The 24,763-nt window shown below is 42.4% G+C and overlaps 1 protein-coding gene across 50 annotated transcripts in view; it reads left to right on the top strand.

Annotated features, from left to right (window-relative positions):
- MAGI1 (membrane associated guanylate kinase, WW and PDZ domain containing 1) overlaps nt 1–24,763 on the top strand; it is a 323,880-nt gene that overhangs the window by 292,382 nt on the left and 6,735 nt on the right. For 15 of the 50 annotated variants that reach the window (XM_086845046.1, XM_086845089.1, XM_086845044.1 and 12 more), the window contains 8 exons: nt 3,078–3,294; nt 8,964–9,041; nt 11,702–11,793; nt 12,703–12,895; nt 16,104–16,397; nt 19,568–19,771; nt 24,245–24,335; nt 24,451–24,514. In XM_086845046.1, the coding sequence (XP_086701172.1) occupies nt 3,078–3,294; nt 8,964–9,041; nt 11,702–11,793; nt 12,703–12,895; nt 16,104–16,397; nt 19,568–19,771; nt 24,245–24,335; nt 24,451–24,514 (1,233 nt within the window). The remainder of the gene's footprint in view (nt 1–3,077; nt 3,295–8,963; nt 9,042–11,701; nt 11,794–12,702; nt 12,896–16,103; nt 16,398–19,567; nt 19,772–24,244; nt 24,336–24,450; nt 24,515–24,763) is intronic. The other 35 variants (XM_086845049.1, XM_086845052.1, XM_086845050.1 and 32 more) reach the window with 5 other exon arrangements.

A 24,763-nucleotide genomic window follows, 5' to 3' on the forward strand; every position in this document is an offset into this window, starting at 1 on the left:
CCAGACAAGAGATTTGGCACATTTTTTGGTGGATAAGCAGCACTTATTGGCAGGGGCTCTGCCAATGTCCTCTTTTTGTCAGGAAGAGAAATCAGTTCTACGTCGAGTCTCTACAAGACATCCCTCTTCATTCAGAGCCCAGGAGTTTGGGTAGGGCATGAGAAGCTCCAGCTTCCCATGTATTTATTTTGTCCTGGCTGTAAAGCAGTAGCAAGGTGATTATTTTATCCCATCACCTGTATTTAAGTGTGCAGTCTGCCTAAATGGACTCGAGGTAGTCACCATAGCCTTGATGTCTAGCCACATCTGGTAAAGGTCTTCGTGGTGAGCCACTGGTGCTTATCAGCAGTTGGGTAGCTCCTGGCAGAAGTCAATACAGTTCAGCTGATCTGCTTTACTTGACACTGAAAACCACGATCAGCACCTCAGGGTGAGGTGAGAACCTCCTGCTCTGTCACCAGCCAGGCCCTGTGCTCATCTGCTGCTTTCCTGCCCGGGTGTGTGAGCTGAGCGAGCTGGGCACTAAGATTCAGACCCAGGAGGATTGGTCCTAAAGCTGGGCACAAGGGGGAGAGGGACCAGCCATCCTTCTGATGGCATTTGGTCAGCTCATCCCTCCTGGGAAAGCTCTACATGTACCAAGACACAAACTTCATCCGAGCAGTGCCCATGGCAGGGTGGTCAGACCCCTGCAATTCCTCCTAGGTACAACATGCTGAAGCTGCTGCAACATGTGGAAAGAAGTTTGGCCCCAAACCTCTTTGGCCTTCTCTGGTGATATGAAAGTTGATAAATGTTGTCTTGAATTAATTTAATTACGTGCATTCCTTATTACCATGGTTATGTTCCCCTTGCTCTGGTCCCCTCTCACACTCCCAAATAGAGATGTTTCAGGCTTTTTGATGGGGTTATTTTTGGGAAAACCACCAGTCCAACTGAAGAGGTTATCACTAATTTCTGGAAAAATACTTATTTTTTGCAATTTCAACTCTAGTTTAATTAGAGGTAGTTTTGCTTGAGATATGCTGGCACTTCCATTTGTAATCCAAATGCAAAACAGAATTCACAGTTTGTTCAAAATTTAAACCTTTTCTATCACAAAGTGAGAGCACTTTTTGAAGTCCAAACTTTGTTTCTTTTTAAATCAGAAAGCTTTCAGAGAGTTCTCATTATTTCCCTAAGGGCTGAATAAAGCTTCACATTTTAGTCCCTGTCCTCCACATTCTATAACCAGCTATTTCCAGTGAGATTGGCCTGAAGTTTCACAGGATGCTTGTAGTTATTTTAGTAGTTTGGCCAAACAAACCAATCCAGATGGCTGGACCGAGAGATGTATTTTTTTTTTTATTTTTTTAAGTTGATTATCCCCAGCATATCTGTTTAAAAATGGCTTCATTAAAAATTGAAGGGCTACGTGTGAATTAGTTTCATTTACCACTTAAAAAGCTATAAATGTTGGAAATTGGTTCAGATATTTGTATTTGAAGGTCTGCAGATAAGTAATCACAGCAGGTAAGCTTTGTTCAAAATTGCTTTAAAGGACAAAGGCAATTTCACATTCTAGTCAATCGAGATACCCTTTAAAAAGATGCTGGTGGTGGAACAACAGCTCAAATGCAAGGCTGAGAGGTCAACATTATTTGGGCTGTTGAAGCTGGGATTTTTTCTCAGCATAAACCTGAAGAATATGCAACCTCACAATAATTTTACCTGGGTTTTTGAGGTTTTTTAAGACTTTCAAGGAGGGCACTTTCTATGGTTACTTTCTCCTCTGTAGTTAATTCAGCTGCTCTGTGGTGGAGCATTGGCTGCCTGAGGTCTTGTGTTCAGAGGGAGCCAAGGGCTGCCAGACCTGTGGCCAGTGGGTCCCCCATGCTGATCCAGTCTGTGTCTGCTGCTGGCTTCTCTCCCTTCCCCAGCTGTGGTTCCTAGAGAGAAGTACCCAAAAGCACGGATTTCTGCTGCAATGTTTTCAGATTCCCTCTGCCAGCAGGAGGCTTAAATTTCCACCTGAGGTTTATTGGTGTGAGTAGCTGACCCTTTTTAGCTGGGAAATAGTGGATGTTGGAAAAACAACCTGTGGGATGCTGTTTTTCCAGCCACTCTCTGTGTCACAGCAGCCCTGGGAACACAGTTCCCTGTTCCAGAGCAGGTGGGAGACTGCACTCAACCTTGGTGGCAATCCAAGGTTCATCTCAAAAGAGCATTAAAAAGCATTTGCTGCACAGTGTGGGGAGCTCTTGTTGAGGATTTTGCTGCATATGGAGTAGTACAAATCCTGGCAATGCAAATGTGACCTGTGCTTCATTTGAGCACACAGTGGTGAATTTGAGTTATGAGCTGTATACCCTGCTTAGCTGAATAGTAAGCAGTCAGAACACTTGACACACTACTTTGGAATAAGCCCTGAGTTTAGATGGATGCATATTTTCCTGTTTTAATATACTTAATTAAAACAAACCAAACTTCAAATAGACATTTTCACATTTGTTAAGGTCTGCAGAAGTCCTTTGGATGCTCTGGGGAGCAGAGCCATTAAAGAGGCACTCTGTTGTCCACACACTTGTAACGTGGGGAGTTGCAAGAGCTCCAGAGAGAAAGTGATCTTGCATAGTAAGGGCTGTGCTGGAATCTGTTTCTGAGGGACAGTCTGAGTTTTCACAGTAAAATCTGGTAGTTCTTCCATTTTCTTTCAGGCTCAAGTTAGACCCAAATGTTATCTGAATAGAAGGTTGTTGAGATTTTCTGCCTTAACTCAGAAAAAAATAAGTATGCTGAAACTAGTAACCTGTAATGAGATTTAGATCTGTCTTATTGTGAGTTGGAAAAACTCTTTTTTTAAATGATAAATTACTTTGTTTATCTCTTTCTGTCAGTCTGCCTATCAGAATATGTCACCAGGTAATTTAACTGTACCCAGCATTAACTGGGTAGCAGCAAAACTGTGACTTACACATTTACTTATGTGCACGCAGAAAAGCCTGATCAAAGAAGGGAGAAAAAATTGATGGAAAACACCCACTCAGCGACCAATAACCGTCTGTTCTCTCCCTTTCCACTCGCTCTCTTCCTTACAGCAACCACTTGAAAGGAAAGACAGCCAAAACAGTTCCCAGCAGAGCGTCTCGAGCCACCGCAGCGGGCACACCGCGTCCCCCGCGCACAGCACCCAGGTGCTGCCAGACTACGCCGCCCCGGAGGCGCCGGCCGCCGACCAGCCGGACACTTCTGGCCAGAAAAAGCCAGATCCATTCAAAATCTGGGCCCAGTCCAGGAGCATGTATGAAAGCCGACGTGAGTATGAAGCAGGTGTAGTTGCTAAGGCTACGGCTCCGGCAGCTGCTCCCTGTGTATTTTCTTTGCAAAGAGCTGAATCTTTAAGGTTTCTGCTGGTTAATTTGGTGTCTGTCAATGAGATCCACTTGGTAGAGCTGCAGTTTGCTCTCTCATGAGGATTGGATTTAGATCGTCTCTAGGAAAGGGCACTTAGACCAAAGCTTAATATGAAAAATCCCTTTAAAACTGAAGACTGTCTTTTCCCCTATATTTTTATTGTGTTTTTAAATTAGGCTGGAGGAGAATTTTCAAGTTTGCTATCCAGATTCTAAACTCTTTTTTGAGGTTAAGACTCATTATCTGATATGAATAGGAATTTTAGTAAGGAGGGGAAGTATTTAGTTTGCTGGAATTCATATCAGATGCTTTTTAGCCTCACTCTGGGGAGGAGAAAATCCAGCTGAGCCATTTTACTTTGACCAGAGTGGACACTTTAACAATACAGATATTAAATGCATATTGTAAGTGGCTTTTATGGCAATTAATAGTCTGCACACTTGGCTAATAATTCAGCAAGGTTTTGACTCTGTTCCAAGAATATAAATGTGGTTTCAATCAGTTTCTTCTTGGGGAAACAAAATAAACACATTGGCTTTGCTTTAATTGCACTTCTGAAGATGATCAAATCTGTAAAAGCTTCTTAAAGAGTTAGAGCATTAGGTTCATTTTGAAAGGCAGCAGTTACTTTAGTTACAGAAAAGGAAGTTTCAAAGTCTTAGTGCTCTGAGAGTATCACCTGCAGTTTGATTGTATTGTGCTAGCTGGAAATTGGTGAAACCAGTAAGAAATTAACCATTACCTCAGAATGAAAAATGGTAGGACTTTTTTTTACTGACCAAATGAATCACTTTGAAGTATTCTATCCTGGAAAAATTAAATCATGAGTCACAGTTTCTTGGCTGAAGATGCATCTCTTTGGATTGAATGTCTGAGCAATGCAGTTTGTAGGTGTCTCTGCTTTTGTGCACTGCTTCCCTGCCCATCCTTTCCTAGGGATTAGGTGTACTGACCCTGGAGGCTCTCGGGCCAGAGAAGTCTCGGTCCTGGCTGATCTGCAGAGTGCAGTGACAGAACTTGTACGTGCGGCTCATTGAAATAGGAAAAAGGGGTGAGAGCTGAGGGACAGCAGCTCCTGAGCCCTGCAGAGCTGTGGGCAGAGCTCCTCCTTCTCCTGCCTGGGTGGACAAGTGTCCCATGGCACTGGCCTTCCTGCTGCCCAGTCTATGTGATTCCCATTGCCACTGTGCTGCCATTGCCTCTGGCCCCCTGCAGCTACTTAGCTAATTTCTAATTAACTGTTTAACTCATGCTAATAAGTCATTAGTATCAGCTTAGCAGCCTTAACTCCTGCCTGTCTTTCCTGATAAAACCGAAGACTGAGCTGGGGAAACCCTGAAGTGCACAGACAGGCAGTCGCCCTTCTGTGTCACCTCCAACACCATGTGCTAAATCCTCCCTCTTTCCTCCATGGCTGCAGTTATCCTGTAGAGCTTTTGTCCTTGGCTGGGACTAGAGGTCTTCCAGGGGCCTTTTCACAATCTCTTGACCTGCTGGTTTCCCACCCTGTGCCACAATCCTCACTGCTTGGGCCTGTTGCTAGACAGGGATCTGCTGCACCCCTTCAGCTTCCCTGGCTCACTTCTCCATAGTCCAGCATCTCTGTCGTGGGGCTGATCCTCTTTGACTGCTTCAGTCCTTGTCTCCTGCCTCTTCCACCACGTAAGACCTGTTTGAATATCAGTGCTTTTCTAGGACCTTTTCATCCCATTGCTGTTCCCTTCCAGAAGGTGTTTCTGAGATTTCTTGGTTTCATAGATAGGGTTTTTTTGGAGAATGGTGGAAGTGTGATATGGTCATATCTCCTTTTAAACCATTAGAAGGGTCTAAGAGCCTATGAATTTCCAACCCTAAGCTTGAGTGAAACACATTCCCTGGGGATTAACCTGCACTCTTAGCTGGTGACATGGCATTGCTGTGGGTAATGAAATGTGAAGAAAAGCAGGAAAGATAAGTGAAAAATTGAGTTGGATGTGCTCTGTCTACTTTCATGGTCTAATCCCAAAGCATGACTGGTGGTTTTACTTCGAGGTCAGTGGTCATCTCCTCCTTCCCTCACCAAGCTCTTATTTATCACCAGTCTCATAAGTAGAGTCTGTGGTTCACAGCTGAAACCTGTCTCTGCTGCCCTGGGGGCTTGGGGTAAAGCCCTGTGTTTCTTTCCCTTTGTTATGGACCTGAACCATCCCTTTGAGGCTCATTCCCAGCATTGCCAAGCATGGTCATTTGTAGGGGCCTCTGCTGATAGTGAGCATCAGAGTGTGATGGGATAAACCATTCCCTGGGGACTCCAGTTTCACTGGCAGCTCCACCTGTGCTGTTCTTTGTGTTTTTACCCAGCTGCAGTTGGGTTTAACTCCAGTACCACCTTTGGCTGGTGGGGAAATGTCTTCTCTTTCTCCTTTACTTGGGCACCCATTCCCTCAGGCTCTGGGACTGTCATCTCCAATGACATCCTCAGCTTTGGGTGCTGGGTGTGACTCTCTCTGCAGCCTTCTGAGGTGTGAGCAGAACTAAGTGAATATCTTATGCATAGCAGGAGGATGTCACCCTAGTGCCAGCACTGAGGGTGGGTGACACATCCAGTTACCAGGGAATTTGGTGAGTTCTAGAAGGCTCCACTACCTGAGGAGCCCCAGCACAGCTCTTCTGCCACTCAGGCCAGGGCTTGTCCTCTGTTACTGGCCTTAAATTTTAAAAAGCCTGGAAAGGGTTATGAAATGTTCTTTTGAGAGACAGGGTTTTGAATCCTCAAGAAGTGGACTGAAAAAACAGCAACAAGCCTTTGTGTTGAAGTATATGATGAATTTAAAAAGGACAGAATTTTAGAGCATTAGGTCATCTTAAGTGTTTTATTTTTCCCATTTTTGAAATTGTTGAGCATAAAAAGAGCATAGTGCAATTTTTCAAGTGCAGTTGACACAGGAAGATGAATTCATGAGCTCCAGCCCAGACAGATTATTTTTTATCTAAAAATAATATTGAAAAGAGGTTTTATTCGATAAATGAATTCCTCTTCTCCAAGATATTTCTAAGAAGCACTGAATCTGTAATGAATACCTACTGCCTTTTTCTCTGGGAGCGCATCCCACTGTTACTTACATTAATAATAAGAATGTAGACACAGAAAGCAAAGGCAGCGTTTGAATTTTTCAGAATTTGTAAAATTCCTTCCTCCTCTTCTTGAGTTGTCTTTGGATGAGTATTTCATTAAAAAAAGACTGTATTTGCCTTATGTGACCTGTCTCACTGAAGTCATTGGTAGAGCACAATTAGGTTGAAAAGCACCAGCTAACCCATAATTGTGTAAAAGCATGTGTTTCTACGATTTACCCAATGCATCTTAATACCAGAAAATGCTCCAATTCTGCGGGGGAGAGCCACAGATGTTGCTTGTTTAGGGGAAGGAAAAAAAAGAATAAAAATTAAGCTAGAATTAGTAATGCAAAGCTAAGCAAAGGCTCCATCACTGTTTCAGGACTCTGGTTGAGGGGAAGCAGATTAGAACTGCAACTTTATTCCACAAATGCGGGTTAAAGTTCCTTCATGTGGAGCTCCCGGGGGTGAGGGGATCAGCCCTGCAAGGTGCTGAGTGTTTGGGCTCGGGTCCAAGGGAGCTTATTTCCAGCCTGTAAACCCAAAGGTATGGCTCTAAGGCTCAGGCTGAGCTCAGATGTCGTGCTGCAATCTGGCCCAGAGTCACCAGTGTTTGCCGGGTTAAGGCGTTTGAGAATAGCCGGCTTTGTGCGGATGTGAAAACAGCATTTGGTGGTGGTAACAAATGCACTCTTCGCTGGTGCTGAGCTTTAGCTGCCTGAGCTCCTCGTTATGGGTAACTCATTGCTGCTCGTGGGAGTTGTGTACATGAATCAGAGAGAAGGACAAACCCTTAAGGTTTGAAAGCTGAAGCAGTTCCAAGATCCAGGAATGACACACTTGAAGAGCACTCAGAGAGAGAAACAGCAATTGAACGGCTTAGTAGAGAACCACAATTCGGAAACCTCGCGCTCTTTTATTGAAATATATTTTTATAATATGCTTTTTGCTTTTCAATGTATTATTAAACTTCCTTAAAGATTAACACAATCTGTTGTCAAATTTTTCTCATGTGGCCTGATTGCTTTGCAAAATACTGTATCCTACATATGGCCATCTGTCAAAACAGCAGTGACAAAATGAATTAATCTGAATTGCAGATGTGTTAATGAATCCCTTTGAAGGGCTTAAGCATTTAATTAAAAGTAAAGCAGAACAAGATAGAGAATTTTTAAAGCTTTTAAAATATTCGAAGTTATCATTAATATTTGAATTTTATTTTCAGGCACACAATTTGTTTGGGAGGATTTTCCTCTCCCCAAATCTAATTAAAATAATACAAACAAGTCTTGACCCTAGCGTGTTCGCTCATCGGCAGTTATATAGAACTAAAAATATTTGTACAATAACACAAACATTAGATACTTTTCCCTTAAAATAGAAAATACTCTCCTAAAATTGCAGCTGGCTTCTGATCAGACTGAGTTGAAAGATGACGTTTAGTAAAAGCCCTTTGGAAGGGTTATGTCCTTTTATTATATTAATAGTGGACAAACAGTTGCAGTGATACTCTGGGGCTCACAGATGTATCCGTGCCCTTGGAGAATGTGTTGCTAAAAGGGACTGTGGTACTCCCAGCACGTCGCGTGAGCTTGTTCATCTTGTCAAGAGCTCCTGCTGAAGCTGTCTTTCAAAAGCTTTCCATGCCACCACAAAGGCTTGGTTAAAGGGAAAAGAGGAAAAAAAATTGAATTTTCCTGCAGAGGGATAGTTTAGAAAATGGATTTATTGCAAATATGGAGCCTTATGAGATCTGTGGCTAAATTGCAGGACTTTTCAACTCTGAAACTCTGCAACAGCTTCAGTGAGACTGTCCACTCCTAATTTCAGACTTGTCCTCATATACTTTGCTGAATCTGGGCCTTAAACATTTCGTGCTTTGCCAAGCTATGAGTCACTGAAAGTGCTGCTGCCTCAAATGAGCCAGTGACTAAAGCAAACTCACACTGATCATTCTTGAATCCATCTTATGTTGAAACTGATGTCACATTAGGCAGAGTTTTATTTTATATAACATGTTAAAGTTGGCATAGTAAAGTTTGATTAATATGATCTGTAATTAAGCATTGTGTTCATTGTTCATCACCATGTATTTAGAATTTCTTTTAACATTAGGCAAAGATATTTCCATCTGGAAAACTAACACATGTCATGAAGTTGAAAGGTTTTTTGTAGAAAAGTATATTTGCATTCTCACAGAAATTTTTCCTCTAAGGACAAAAAAGGTTTTTAAAAGATACCTGCATGCATGTGCATAAATGTGTAAATTCATATGTGTATGTATTTTATATCCACATGTGCACAGACATGTGCAGAGAGATGTGAAACTTAGTATGTCATAATCCATAGTAGCTATAACCTTAACAAATTGTGCATGCAAGCCTAACATGACCCTTAAAGTCACAATTAATTAAATGAACTAACAAGAAAGCAGATACATTAAGCTTTGCAAAATTGTAAAATTAATATTACAGCTATGTCACCTTCACCTGCAACTGGACTGAGCAAGGGTGAGAGAGAGAGAGAAATCAATTCCACGAGTTTTGGAGAATGTAAGACTGTGCTGAGAATGTATCTGTGTCTTGTGATGTCTTGTTCTGGTGTCGTTGCTGCTCTGTGGTGGGGGGCTCTGCATCACCAGGGGAGTCTGGCAGGGCTGGCAGGGCCATATTCCAGGTTTAGCCACCGAGGGGCAAAGCCTGGCTTTGCTGTCCTGGCCGGAGGGCGTAGGTGGCCGGGGGCGGGTGTGTCGTGTTCCTGTTTCCTTCATGAGTTTGCCCACGTGTCTCATCAACAGGGCTGCATCACCCACCTCTCCTGCCATTCACAGAACTCCTCTTACCACTTTGGCACTGCTCTCCAAATGGTCTGGTTTCATTTGGGATGAGCACACTGCTGTTAAATTTTACCCATTTGGGCTACGTACATGTTTTATCAGAGTCAGACATGCTTGAGATCAGTCAAGGTGCAAGGTTGCAGTGAATGACTCCTAAAGGCCATTTTTCATTCATTTTCAACAAAGTTTCAGCAGCACCATCTTCCCTTTGAGTAAGGAAAGTGGCTCCTCTGAAGTCCAACTGAATAATGGGAGAACCTAAAATAATTCTCCAGTATTGAACCTCAGAGGGTCTCACCTCTGAAGCTTGGGGGTGAGTGGGTGTTCTGAGCTGTGCCAGTGAATCACTGCCCTGCAGAGCTGCTGCAAGAAGTGGTAAAAGGAGCTTTCATTCTGTGTAAAGGTGCGTTGTCTGTATGTCTGTTGTATCTGTGTTCCACCTCACTGAAATCCTCACAGTGGGAGAAGCGCTGTGTGAAAGAGCTGGCTTCTTTTGGGAGCACACCTGTCTTTTTTGGTTGCTTTGGTCTGACACGGCTGGTCCAGCCTGGCCTGCTGTTCCCTCCAGCAGCGTTAATTGTGTAGCTGGGACCCAAACCAGGGCCATACGGCACCGCTCAGTGAGACTGGAGGGGTGACAAATGGGAAGGTGTTGAGAGACACCGAGGACACGGGCCCACGCCCGAGCTCTCTGCAGAAGCCGCTTTACCTCTGACAGATCCAGCACACACTATTAATTGTTTGGGGCCAGCCTTTGCCAAAACAGCCTGCAAAGGGCTGAGAGACACTCCTGACTGTGTCTGCTTGTCACGCTCCCCTTGCTGAAGGCAGTGACAAACAGCAATTAATTCATTGTCTGGATTCTGTTGTGCTGCACGTCTGTGCGTGGCGAGCTGCCTTCAGCCAGAGGAGATGAGCCACACAGGCACCCGGCGTGTTCATCACCCCAGCGCTCTGTAATTGTGTCTAGACAAAAATCAGCCTCTAATTCAGTGAGGGCACGGGTGTTAAGCGTAGCTTATAATTGCAGGTAATTAAAATGTAAAAATATTATCTGTAAAGCCAGCTTAAATGAAAGTGTCGAAGCAGACGTCTGTACTTTACCATTCACCTCCTATTTGTTTAATTTTTAGTATTCCCAGTCCTTCAATGCATGTCATATTTTAACTCATTGAAGAGAGACCCTCAGAGGTAACCAAAAGTCTTAACACTGACAAGCACCAGAGCAGACCCAAATTTTTGCACAATAAGCACAGACAGTGTAAAATCCAATTAGGGCCCAATCTGACATCCACTGATGCCAGTGGAAAACAACCTGTTCACAGATACAGAAAACTAGATGATGTTTCATTAAACGTGCTGCATCTGGTGTCTGAGTAGACACTTACTTAAATTGAATTCCTGAGCTATATACTTGGGTTTCTTTGCTGAAGTTATAGGCAGCTGACTGGTAAAGCAACAGCTTTTTATTATCATTAATTATAAATTTTGGGAGGGGATCATTACAAAATTAGTCAATGTTATAGATACTATCCAATAAATATTAAATGAACCTGAAGTTGTCTTCTGATATGATATAATGTTAGCAATTAGTCTTGCATTTTTAAAAAAGGGATGAAAGCAAGCATGAGTAAGTTAATATAAAACATTGCTGTTCAACAGCGCTTCAAGGTTAGTACTTCACTGTATGTAATATTCATTGTAAAAACCTTGCTGGTGTTCCATACTAATGAGTAGGTGAGGTTGGGCTTTTTTATGTTTCCAGCTGGTTGTATCTCTTCAGTGCTTTTGCAGAGCCTGCACACGAGCCAGTGAGGAGAGCTGCGTTGTTTTGAGTGGAGCCTCTCTGATTTACACCACCTGGGGATCTGTCCCATAGTTATTTAAAGCAGAGTTGGTAGACAGGTAGCAAACTATGCTGGGGAAAGTTAATTAAACAGTAGAAGTCATAACAACTGGCTCTTCTGTCTCCTGTGAAAGAGGAGGCAGCTGTATTGTTTCTGGCAGAATAATTCTCTGCTGTACACATTTATTTATTGATGGCTTGGAAGAGGCTCTTGCACTGGGTAATGATGCTAATATTGACAGAAGGAAATATTATAGTGATAAATAAAGGGCGAATCACAATTAGATACCTAGAAAGTAGAAACCACTGCCTAACTTTTAATAGTGATTTAAATAATGATCCTTTAGTATTTAAAACTATAAGTTGATAGTTATATCTCTGTTTTTATGTAAAAATGAGTTGGTCTCCAACCTTATTTAAAGGGTAAAATTGCATAGTGTATCCTTTTATATACATCTGAGTAGACCTGATTTGGGTAAAAAGATGTGGTGTTTTGATTAAAAATGATAGTTTTTCTTCTTTCCCTTCAGTTCCAGATTATCAAGAGCAGGATATCTTTCTATGGAGAAAGGAAACAGGGTTTGGATTTAGGATTCTAGGTGGAAATGAGCCTGGAGAACCTGTAAGTATCATGTTTTGGTTTGTGACATCTTTCAGAAACAGAGCAGTAGAATGTGCAGATGTGCAGAACTATTTTAGCATCACTACTAAAATAGTTAGTGGACTATATATATCCTCATCTCCCCACCCTCCCTCCAAATTAACTCCACTACTCCATAGCTGAAATGGGTTTGGCTTTTCCTTCTACTTTAATGGTAAACCAAATGAAAACATAGGTCCTTGGACACTGAGGGCAGGATGTCCTGGTTATGTTTGCAAGTATTTTGATCTTAGGATGCCAGGTTCTCAGATCTCAGAATGCTCAGTTCTCTCCTTGAATTCAGTTAATCTCTTTACCATAAATCCAGTGCCTGTGGGAGGTGTCATCCTTTCCTGTGCTGCACAGGTCACAGCTAGATGGTGGCAGCATGAATTTCCATGTTTTCCCCTGCCAAAATTATTTTGCTCATTTATGGGAAGAGAGACCATGAATTTGTCTCATGCTAGAGTAACTCCACAGAACTCACTGAAGATAAACCAAGACTGAGTTGGTGGACAAGTGTGTGGTGCAGAGCTTGTAAACCCTGCAGGCAACTGAAAGGGTAACTCAATCTCAGCTTCCCTGACAAGACCCTCAGTGCTTTTAACCATCTTCTGTCTGGTCACTGTCTCGTTGAACACATTTCCCAAGGCTGTCTGTCCTTAGAGTGAGTGGACTGCCTAAAGAAACAAGACATCAATTTATTACAATTCCACAATGTGCTGTAGTCACATAGAGCCACTTTCACAGGAGCAGCTTTCCTCACTAGCAGACATTTGTCAACAATTCCTTGTCCCTACTAAATCGAGTCTAACTCCGAGTGCCCCTTGCTTCCAGCTGGCTGTTGAGCTGGTTCTCATTTATCTCTCCCGTCCTGTGCTAATTCCTCAGATTTACATCGGTCACATTGTACCGCTGGGTGCTGCTGACGCCGACGGCCGCCTGCGATCGGGTGATGAACTGATCTGTGTGGATGGGACGCCTGTGGTGGGGAAATCACACCAGCTTGTGGTCCAGCTTATGCAACAGGCGGCCAAACAAGGTCATGTCAATCTGACCGTCAGGCGCAAAGTGGTTTACACAGGTAGGCTGCAGTATCACCCTGCAGGGGTAGGTTTTCTTGCCAGGATCCCATCTGTTCAGCAAATGGTCTAAAGGAAAAAAAAACAACTTCTTCTAGTGCTGGGAAAACTCAAGGGATGTACTGTTGTTTTTCCTCTTTTGCCTGTTTTTAGTCTTTTTTGTTCCTGATCAAATAAGTTTCAAGTATTTTTTTTCCCAGTCAAGATTTTCTTAGTTGGCTTTCCCAGTCTTCATACGGGTGCTGATAAAATGGGGAACTGTTCAATTGCAATATTTAATTTTTAGTTCAATTTATGCAGCAAACATACAGTATGGCTGACTGCTTATATTTTCTGTATACTTCCCAAAATTAATGTGTGCATAAACTGGGAGTGAGGGAAAAGATGATGAAGAGTCCACAGAAGGGGGATGGAAGGGCAGAGAAGCCAGTGAGGGCTCTGGTGTGTGGTGGCTGCTGTCCCAGGCTCAGGGAAGCTTCAACATGTAGTCAAATGACCTCAGGATGGGAAACTGTAAACGTTGATTCTGGTGGGCCAGGGTGTGTGTGTTTGTTGTCACAGAATCATAGAATGGCTTGGGCTGAAAGGGACCTTAAAGATCAGCCATTTTCAACCCTTCTGCCATGGGGAGAGACATCTTCCACTAGACCAGGCTGCACAGATCTAGAGTTCTCTGTATGCTGAGTTATGCTGGGCATTGTGCACACACTGCACAAGTGTAGGATCTAAATGAACAAGAAAGAAGGTGGCAGAAAGACAAAGATGCAAAGAGAAGTGACATTGCCTGGTACCATTTTGGCACCCAGATAAGTGATTGAAAAATGTCATGATAGCAGAGAATATGAAGACACAAGCATGAGCTTTCTAAATAACATGTGGCCTTATGTTTAATATTGGAGAGTAACTTTTGAGTGCTACCTGTCCTTTTGAGTACCTTTAGGAACTGAGGTGTGGGATTTGCTTGAACTCTGTCAAAAAAAGAGGATATTATATAGCTTTTCAAGTGTAGGCATCATCAGATAAAATAGGCAGTGATGTGGTTTGATCTTAGAGAGAATCAGAATAACATTCAGGTTGGAAATTAGGTCCTCAGTGGAAGTTAGGACTAGAACAGTACCTCTAAAATAGCTCTGTGTTCTTACCCAGGCCTGAGCTCCTTCTGCACAATAATAAATAAACGTTCACTTCTCATTTCTTTTCTTCTTCCCAGTGTGGATTAAATGCCAGGTTATGGCTCTCCTCTGACAGCCTCTCTTTAGTTCCTGACCAAGGTCTGGTGTGAGAGAAGCTTTAGAAGAGCATTGGGAGGAAGGGGAAGGGCAGCTGAATTTTGGTATTGTTTTTGTGTGTAGATTTTCTATGCAGTTTTACAGCCTCCAGGCTGGAAATTACCATGAAAGATTTAGATGCATGAGATCTCTCTTGATATTTCATTCAGAGGCATGTTACTGCAGATCGAGCTATTTCTGAATCATTGCAAATGTGGACACTTACTCTAGGATAAATTATTCAGAATCCCTTCTTTCCCCTTATATTTGCAAGCTTTTAAATTCCAGCATGACTTTGTAGAGAAGGCTGTTCCTGAATTTTGGTCCCTTGTTCCTCCTGTCATCTGTATGCCAGTAGAAAAAGATAGTTCACCTAAATGAGTACTCTCTGTCCTGAGATTAATTTAGGGAGAATTTTATGCTCCTGTATTCTTAATATGAAGAATGCTATGTATTTAGTGCATACTTTTTGAGTATGTAAGTGCAGACAGGACTTCTATCCAAGGATATTTTAAAGTCCTTTTTTTTTTTTTGCATCATGATTTTACAGGTTTAGATTTTGTTTGCCATCCATTTTCTTGCTGATGCTTTTAAGATCTTCAACTTAATTTTGATCCACTAAATTGGAGAAGTGACCTGATTAGCAGAGGCAGCCATTCAGCAAGGACAAGTGCAATATGCTGCACAAATGGACTGCACAGAACAGGCTAACAAGAAGTGGAAGCTGTTGTGGGCCACGAGCTTTGTGTTGAGGTTGGTTCAGGTGAAGAAAAAGACTGTGCAGGGCTGTAGGCAGGGGGGAGCTCTCCTGATTTCCCAGCAGATGATGGCTTAGTGCAATATGGTCCAGCACTTCAAGAAAGACATAGTTGAGTTGGAGAGAGCCCAACTGGAGGGAGTCCAGAAGACCAGGGAAAATAAGGAGAGCTCTACAAAACATGGTCTGAAAGGAAATATTGAACAAATTTGGATTCTTTAGCTTAAAGCAGAGGAGGTATTAAACTCCCCAAGATTATAAGAGGCTGCTGCGAAGAGGAAGGGAATAATATGTTCTCCATATGCCTGTTAGATAGCACTAGAAATAATAGCCTTATGTAGCAGCAGGGAAGATTTAAGTCAGATATCACAACCAATAGATTGCCTGGGGAGATATTTAACAGCTGATTAGACAAACATCTGTCAGGACTGATATTAGGTATAGTTGGCCCTCACTCGAGCAGAGTCTAGACTAAGCAATTTTTTTGAGATTTCTTCAAGCCTTGTGGCAGCTGATTAGATTTAAACTAATACTCCTTCCAACTTCAGTTGCTGTTAAACACTTGTTTATTATTAATGTTAACACTATTTAATATCTGTACCAGACTGTACAGATCATAGTTGCTGGTTCTTCAGTCCAGAAGGGTATGGTTCACAAGTTGTTTTGCTCATGTAGAGGGATTATTATTATTATTACTAAAGATCCCATTAATCAAAGGCAGTCAGTGCACTAATTGATAGCTTTCAGTTTAAAACTACACAAAAGATGTTGGGAGATATTACTGCCTGTCCTTGTGGCTTTTGCATATTTATGTACATATGGTTGAACGTGTATAACTGAAGTGGGGATGCAATAGCTAGAGGAGACACCTTTGAACTGGTGTAATACAGGTTTAAAATGCTCCAGAGCGTCCAAGCACACAGCAATGAAGTGGTTTGACCAGGCTGCAGTTAGGCAGTGGATGAATATATCCTTGAATAGAAGTCCTGTCTGCACACAGTTCAGGGTGAGCGTGTGCAGGCAGTGCCACCACTGAGCAGAGCTGTTGGTGGTGACATCTGAAAGCGTGGCCATGGTATAACAGACTAAAGCAGGTGATTTTCTTCCACCCTTCTCTCAGCAGACAGCTGTTTCCAAGCACTAAATGGCGCAGCCTGCTTGAAGTCTTTTTTCTCCCGTCCCCAGTTCCCAAGGCAGAGAATGAAGTCCCATCCCCGGCCTCCTCCCACCACAGCAGCAACCAGCCGGCCTCGCTGACAGAGGAGAAGCGAACGCCGCAGGGCAGCCAGAACTCGCTCAACACGGTCAGCTCGGGCAGCGGCAGCACCAGCGGCATCGGCAGCGGCGGCGGCGGGGGCAGCGGGGTGGTCAGCACCGTGGTGCAGCCCTACGACGTGGAAATCCGCCGCGGAGAGAACGAGGGCTTCGGCTTCGTCATCGTCTCGTCGGTGAGCAGGCCCGAGGCTGGGACGACGTTCGGTGAGTCCTGCGCGTTTTTAATTGCACCTCAAGCGAGACGCAAGGCTTGCAGCCCAAGGAGGCGAGTGGGGATCTGTTTAATTAAAAGTCACGAGCATGCCCCAATTTATGTAATTAATAGTTCAATCAGAGGCGAAGACTTGGTAGGTGCTTGCCTCCTGGGTTTTGTTTGTCACTGAGTTGAGAAAAGCACAATAAGAAATCCCAACCTGAAGCGCTAAAGTGCCACCAATGGCAGTTTCTGATGCTCACTTTCTGGGAGAGCCTCTCTGGGGTTTGGTCTCAGAGGAGCAGCTGGCAATCCTCCCAGTGATGCCGTTTGCCCATGCAGAAATGTAGCAGGTGGAATGAAATATGTCTTGTGATGGTGGAATAAAGCCAGTCGATTTAAAAGCAGTAATGCTTAAACTGATTAACTCCTCTTTGGCAATCAGGGTTATTCTGATCATCATTATGTTGTGAGCATGCTGGAAAGTTTTAATTAATAGTGCTTGCTGGTGAGACATAAAATGGGGAACACTGTTAAAAGAACAGGATATTTTTTTATCTATTTCACCTCTTCCCAAATGCATTTCTTCAGAGTAGGAAGAAATTAACTTTAAGCTATGTCACATGTAATATCCTGACCTAATAGAAGTGGTCCTGGTTTCTGTCTGAAGACAGTCTTTCTGCTAGGCAGACACCCGTTTCCAGGGGTTGCTGCAGAGATGTACATAAGCTGGTTTTGCAAATATGCCCAGAACAGCCTGTTCTCAAGCAGAAGTGTCATTACAAGGAGGAAGCCAGTCAGAGATGCTATTTCCTTCCCTTTCCATCTCCTCCAAAATGAGGCCGGATGCAGCATCCACTTGTACTTTGTAAAGGAAGGTGTTCCCTTAGTCTGTGGTACGTGATAGGGGTGGAAGGAAAGGAAGGGCAGAGCACTTCCTTGGCCATCTTCACAGCAGCGCTGTGATCTGCAGAGAAAACATTTTGCAGCTTTTGCAGCTCCCTGTGCAGCTTGAGTGCTCCTGGGGCACGCAGGTGCAAGAAGTGGCTTTTCCCTCATTCTCCTAGGCTTTATTTTTGACATTTCTTGCCATTGCCCATCAGTGGCACCCCTAGTAATACATCGAGGGAGCACCACCTCCTTTGCTGGTGTTGATGTAAAACAGACCATTTCTAGCAGAGATGTGGGTAGTCTGGCAGCAGAGATTTCAAGGGGGAAACGTGTGGTATAAAACTAGTGTGTTGAGTTCTGTCAGTTCTCAGGTTCTAGGCTCTCTCACACTGTCCTTGGTGCTGGAAACTGCTCTTCCAAGATAGGTGTTTTGGTGCATTACACAGTGGTGTAATGTAAACCAGATTAAACTGAACACAGTCTAGAACGGAGGGCGTGCTTTTATCTTCTGAACAGATTTGCAAATGTGTTTAAATAACTTTTTACTGTATGAAGACTATGCTGTAACTCTTCTCTGCAGAGAAACCTTGACCTGAGGTTGTAAAAAGTTGTGTTTGCTTTAGCCAAAAATACTTGCTAACTGGAAGTTTTCTGTGCAGGGGCTCCCAAGGAGATCTGTTGATCTGTGACTGTTTTTCCTTTAATTTTTTCAAGTATATTCAGTTTTTTCCTAACACTCCGCATGAGATGTGTTCCCTCTGCTGTCTGGTGCTTGCTCTGGACCTGCTTTGTAGTTTATTTCTTTTATGGGTAGCATTTAGAGATGGGCCAAACTGTTTCTAAAACCCACCTTGGTCACTTTGGTGTGGGCTCTATCATCTGTGTTAGTGGACTGGATAGAGTAGAAGCTCATATCCTCAAAACAGCTTGCAAACTGGATGGGGTTTTGTATTACCAGAAAGAGAAACTTTCTAACATCATGGCAAAATAAAAAAAAAAGAAGGAAATCTCCCTAATGTTTGTAACTAATATTAACACTTTCTGCCAGTTTTCATTGCATCTTTCCAGCCTCACATATCCTTGTCTTAGCCTTTTCTTCTTTATGGTCTTTCTAGTGTTGTCATGTGTGTGTATATCTCTAAAACTACTAATCAAATGGAGACTGCAGCAGCGATGGGAAAGTGCATCTTGAGGGTGAATGTATTGTGGATGCAAAGTGTGAGATGAGCACTGTGTGTACCCCATGGCTTTAACCATGTGCTGTGTGCCCCGAGGCCTCTTGTCCACGTAAAGGAGCTGTAAGAAAGCTCACTGGATTTATCTGAGTGATGTTGTGCATCCCCTGTGTCCCAATTCTGCATGTTGTGGACAGCCCAGTGTTTTTGAAACAAAACAACTGCATGGAGCAGGAGGAGAATTTTGTCTCCAGAACACATTCATCCTAAAGTGCTCTCGCTCTGTGTGTCAGACATCCCAATGGTTTTGTGTGTGGTTTTAGAGGTATTTGAATGAGGAGAACCTTATTCCTTCTTTGTTCTCACCTGGTGCCATCTAAGATCATAAAAGAGGAAGGGTTAGTAGAGGCTGAGGAGGCACCAAACAGGTTTCCTTTGTCAGTCTTGGCCCATCTGTAGTGGTCCTGTGCCTTCCCTGGTAGTACCTTTATTCACAATGGAAGAAAAACGTTTCATGTTGCTTCCCCATGCAGCGCTGATAGAGTGGGTCTGTGTGGTAGAAAGGGAGCCACACTCCCTCCTAGGCCTAGAATGATTTTATCTTTCTAAATTGAGAAAGAACAAAACATTGGCAGAAGCTTGAACAGCAGTTGGCTTAGGGAAGGACTAGAGAGGCTGACATTGATGTAATCTTGGAGGAGAAAAGTTGAGTTTTCTACAAACAGTTTCAATTTTTTTCTTCAAAAACAAAATCAGATTTGGGTTATAATGGAGCTGCTGAGTGCAGTTGTAGTCAACAAAGATTGCACCATTTATTAGCAGAAATCCACTTGGGGGGATTTTTGAGGGATTAACAAAACACCTTTTTGTGGAAGAAGTTAAGTGTTGTGCACTCAACTAGTTGATTGCCAATGTTTTGAACACTGGCAGCAAAGCTATCCTATAATAACTTTTGCTTGATGCATTAATTAATTAACCCTTAACCTTCTCTTTCCCTTTTCAACCCTTTTTTTCCTTTTCCCCTTCACCATATTCCCACATACGTAAACAATAAAAAAAAAAAACAAAACCAAAACCAAACCAAAACAAAAACAACCCCCAAACCAATACAAAAGCGGGAAATGCATGTGTGGCCATGCCTCACAAAATAGGTCGGATAATTGAAGGGAGCCCCGCAGACCGCTGTGGAAAGCTGAAAGTAGGCGACCGGATCTTGGCCGTCAATGGGTGCTCCATCACCAACAAGTCGCATTCAGACATCGTCAACCTCATTAAGGAAGCGGGAAACACCGTCACCCTGCGCATCATTCCAGGAGATGGTAAAGTATCTGATTCCTGCTGTCTTACCTGACCCCCTTCTTGGTTCTGTTCCCCGGGCTTTTTCTGTCACTTGGAGCTGCCAAGCCGTGGAGAACTCGATTTCTGCTCCCACTCTGGGAGTTAGCAGTGAGGGAGGTTGTGAGTCTCCCATAGCTTTATTTTTTGATTCTTTTTGTAGAGATGGTTGGTTTTTAACAGGGAGGTGCTAATTCGATATAAAAAAATAAAAATAAAACAAATAATATTGCATTCCATGTATTAAAATGATTCCATGTATTAAAATGATCTTCCATAAATTTGATGGATCTCTCAATACACTTGGGTTTGATTCTTAGCTTAATAATGCAGCTTTAGAATATTTGGGAATCACTTGTTAGTATGTGGGATTCCTGAAGCTTCGTATAGACACAAGCAGGCTATAAAGAGATCACAGAAAAAGATAAACACTTCAACATGTTTTAAGCTGTTTTAAAAGCAGATTTGTTTTTATTCTGGGTAAGTTGCTTTGAGAGCAAGCTCAGTACATTTTAAATGACTGCTTAAATGGTGATGATTCTGAAGCTGTATTTTAAGTTACCCTAGACAGGATCTCACTGTTTCAGATGAGAGGGAATGTGTAGGTTCCCTAATAATAAGTTGACACTTCATGCTGATTTCAGGTCACCGAAGTATTTAATAAAAATAAGCATCAGTTCCATTAAACTAATCCCTAGCTTGATCCCTAGATAGGAACTGATCAGAAACCTGGTAAAGTATCTGCAGCAGAACTAAAATTGCTGTTCTAAATTCTAAGTATTTTCTTTGTTTATTGTTCTTCTCTGCCATGCATGAGTTCAAAGTAAGAGCTTGTTGGGCAGAAACCTTTCCACATTGCTCCCCACAGACCAGGATGAGAAATGATCTGGTTATAAATTATTTCTGTTTAGGGTGATCTGTTTTGCACAAAAGCTTTATTTTCCTACTGTCTAGTGGGTACCAGGTCAAATGGTATATAATCCTCTGCTGCTTGGAGCAAATAGGGTGTTCATGAATAATAAAATGGCTGTGAATCAAGCTAACATCTGAGCTGGCCTGTGCATGCCTATTTTGGAAGATAAACTGGGAGAAGAATTGTTCATTACCTGTATTTCAGTATCTGATAAAAAGGAAGGTGAACCTTTAAATAAATAAAGGGCTTATTTTCTGAAAAAGCAAAATCATCTGAGAAATAAACAACTTCTGAATGATTTAATAATTTTTTAAGAATATAACCTCCTGACATAAATGCTGAGCCAGTCTTGCTCATGCAATTATGTGTCCCAAATATCATGTAAATTGCTTAGGTTGGGAAAACATGTACCTGTGATTGACATCATGTATTCCTGGAGAAGATGGAAAGCTGGTCTTTAGGGAAGGAATCAACTCTGCTTTCATAGCAATTCAGGCTTTAAGTCTTTTTATTTCCTGTCACTTTGAAATTCCAAGTCAGATTGCCATCTTTGCATAGTATTACCTGCATTTATTTTCCAAAAGACAGTAAGACCCAACACTCTCAAAATCTCTGAGGGGTTTGCTCTAAAACCCCATGAGATACAAGAAACTGGTCTCAGTGTTGTTTTCTTTTTGATGTCTTTGTATGCTCTTCTTCATTTGTTGTTTTCTTATGTTTCTTTCTGAGTGTTTTTTGGCAAATATAAATGGTCTGTGTGCTTCAGGGAGGGGGGAGCATAAATCAGAAGCCACTCATCAGATAAACATGAAACAGAGGTGCATCACAAGACTCACAATAAACTCACACTGCTAATCTCTTCTAACATTATTAAAAACACCAAGAGTTTTTGCTTTGTAATAAGTCTTGCACAAGTTAATTGCCACAGACGACTGCAGGATTTTATTTGCAATGAAATGATGATGCTTTACCACACTTCCAGCAGATTCAAGGATACAGAATGCTGGAAGAGGACAAGCTTAGATTAGGCATGCAATTGGTGACTGAGAGTTCTAGGGCAGAACAGGGCAAGGAATCAGTGAAATATGTAGGGTTTAGAACAGGCAATTATAATTGTACTAAAGATAATTTTTGCTGTATTCTGTTCCAGTTTTGCATGGTGGCTGGCATGCATACTGAAGCAATGTCTAAAACACTGGCAAAATTATGCACAACTCCTGACTCATGGGAGAGGGTGGGCTAAAGATAGATGCAGTACAGTGGTGTGAAGATACATCTGTACCAAAGATGTGTTGTTGCTCTGCTTGGTATTATTAGTGTGACCTACTAAAGGGTAGGAATCTTGCATTCTCTTTGAAGCCCATCTTCATCTGATCTCCAAATATTTGTGGAGGATTTCAGAGGCTTTTGTTCTGGATGAATATAGAACACTTTAACCATGTTTGGGGTCTTTCTTATGTAGAAGACAGATTTTAACATCAAGGCATCTTTACAAAATAAACAGAATTATTTCTTAACCCCCAACAGTGTAACTACATGTAGGGGCATCTCTTCTTACACAAGCCAGCTGTCAGTGGCACATCACCACAAGGGTGTGGTTGGGTCATGCCTACACTGAGAGGTGCAGGCAGACCCAGGAGCCTCTCTTGCTTTCTGAGCCACTGGACACAAGCCAGCTCTGGTCTGGAAGATGCTTCAGCTCCATATGCTGAGGGTTTGGGCATGTTAACTTGAGCACAGCACTGCAGGCTAAGGAGCTGTGCCCTTGTTGCACCCATCTGTCTAAGTGGTTCTTCTTTTTCCTGAATTTCCCTTGACATGCAAATAGCTACAGAAAGGAAAAAGCTTCCCCTTATCTAGACTTCTCCAGAGTTAATATAAATCCATGAAGTAAATTAAACTCCTAGGACCAAGTAAGCCCATGACCACCACATCTTAATTCAAGCAAAAACCCTCCCATTGCTGCAATTTTGTATTACAGCTGAACTCTGTTTAATAATAACAGATTTCTCCAAAGCCAGTAAAATGAATTAGTGGATGCCTGTAATTTGAGAGGCAAACAAGAAGGCTTTGTAATTTTATGTTGGAGACCCAGATGTTTCCATCCAGTTTTTGTCACTGTTGTCGTAGTGGCTGTGTATTCAGTTTAGATTTTGGTCTTGAGAGGTGGATCATGGTCAGTATTTTGTAGTTACTTGGAATCTGTGGTTCTCTCCTGGATACAGTGGGTGTAGACACAAAGAGGGGGTCTTCTGGGCACAGAGCTGTTCTGCAAAGGAGCAGGTGCCTGCCACTGCAGGGGATGCCATGTCTGATGAGTGGGTGTTTCTACTGACTCTGCCCATCATTCTCCAAGTGCAACCAACATAAGTGTTGAACATTCGTGTGGTTAAGCACCATCAAGGTGTACATGGAGTTACCACTGAGACTTCCTCTGAAGACAAAACTCCCACAGGAGAGGAAGGGTGTTTTCAGAAACTGCTGGCTTCTGGAGCAATTCAGCATTTGCAACTCTTCAGTACTAGTATCAGTTCAGGATTGGTACAATGTATAGTTCTGGAAAACATGTTGAGTTCAATATGGAAGAGTTCTGTCTCTGTGTTGCTAATATTTGGCTAATGGCATTGACATGACCTTAATTTTAGGTAGGATTTCAAGTGAGTTTGGGGTTAACTCTGGTCCTGCTGAAGTCTCTGATGCAGCTCCAGAACAACAAGGGGAATATTTTGCCATGCCATTCTGGGAGGGACATCTACACAGTCACTTTTCAATTGCTCCCATCTCAGTTGTGGGAAGCAGGAGACAGGACCTGTCCTTGGAGCCCCTCCTTCCATGCCTAAAGAAATCTGCAATTTGCAAAGGTGATGCTGGGCTGAGAGCCTTTACCATGGCAGAAATGAAGCTTAGAAGTTACTCCTGCTCCCTGTATTCTCTCAGTGCACCCTTTTGTAAGTGCTACCCAGAGTTATTGATGCATTTGGTACAGGTGGCTTCACGTTCCTGCTTTCAGTGCTGAGGCAGTAGTGGGTTGTGTTTCAGAGAAGGATTTCATTAAGTTTGGGGTTTAGCCACATTCAGTATCATCTTGTGAGGTATTGGATAAGAGCCTAATTCTACTGGAGATTGCAGTTTCTGATGGAGGAAGGACTGATAAATTTACAATCCCTGGAATAGTTGTTATAGCTACTATAAAATTAATCCACCAAACCTACAATATTTAGAGACTTAATTGATTGGAATTCATATGTTCAGACAATAGACAAAACATACAAGTGGGTCTTCATGAATGTGTCTAATGATCAGGGGGATTTCCAATCCAGATTTCCCAATTCAATTATTTTTTTTTAATTTTCCAGTTGAGTGTACAGTTTCATATACATACTTAATATATTAATTTGGGGAATTAAGAAATTTGATCCCATCTCCAGTTCTATAAAAACAATGTAATGATGCTTTTGAGTGAAATGTTTTTCAAAACTCTTTTTTTCTTTCAGTGAATAGTCAGTGATGTTCCCTCATAATAAAAACAAAATCTATTTTGCAGAATCCTCCAATGCTACTTTATTGACCAATGCAGAAAAAATTGCTACAATCACAACCACACATACTCCTCAGCAAATACCGCAGGAGACCAGGTCAGATTGTTTTCCTTGAGGAGGGCATCTTGACATGCTCTCTCTTCAGCTACTTCTGCATCACTTTCACATGCCATGAGCTGTATTTTTCCTCTCTCCCTTTTACTCGTTACAGCAGGAGCAACACCAAACCAAAGCAGGAATCCCAGTATGATTTCAAACCACCCCAAGCAGCACAGGTAAGGAGTACCTCTCTAATTGTTTTGCTTACTACAGACTGTTGTTTCAAATCTGCTTGAGGGCTGTGTTTAAATATCTCCCTTGAAAATTCCTCCTGAGAAGCTGCTCTCCCTCAGTCTGCTGAAAAGAAGGAGGAATTTGCTGATTAGTTTCTTAATATGTGTTGCTGTTGTTTCAGCTGAGAAACATTTCCAACACATTCTCATCGAGACTTTGAGGGAGTAAAATTAAAGAAAAAAAGAGCTGAC

This window comes from Cyanistes caeruleus, chromosome 11 (assembly GCF_971803275.1).
Source record: "Cyanistes caeruleus chromosome 11, bCyaCae1.hap1.1, whole genome shotgun sequence".
NCBI lineage: Eukaryota > Metazoa > Chordata > Aves > Passeriformes > Paridae > Cyanistes > Cyanistes caeruleus.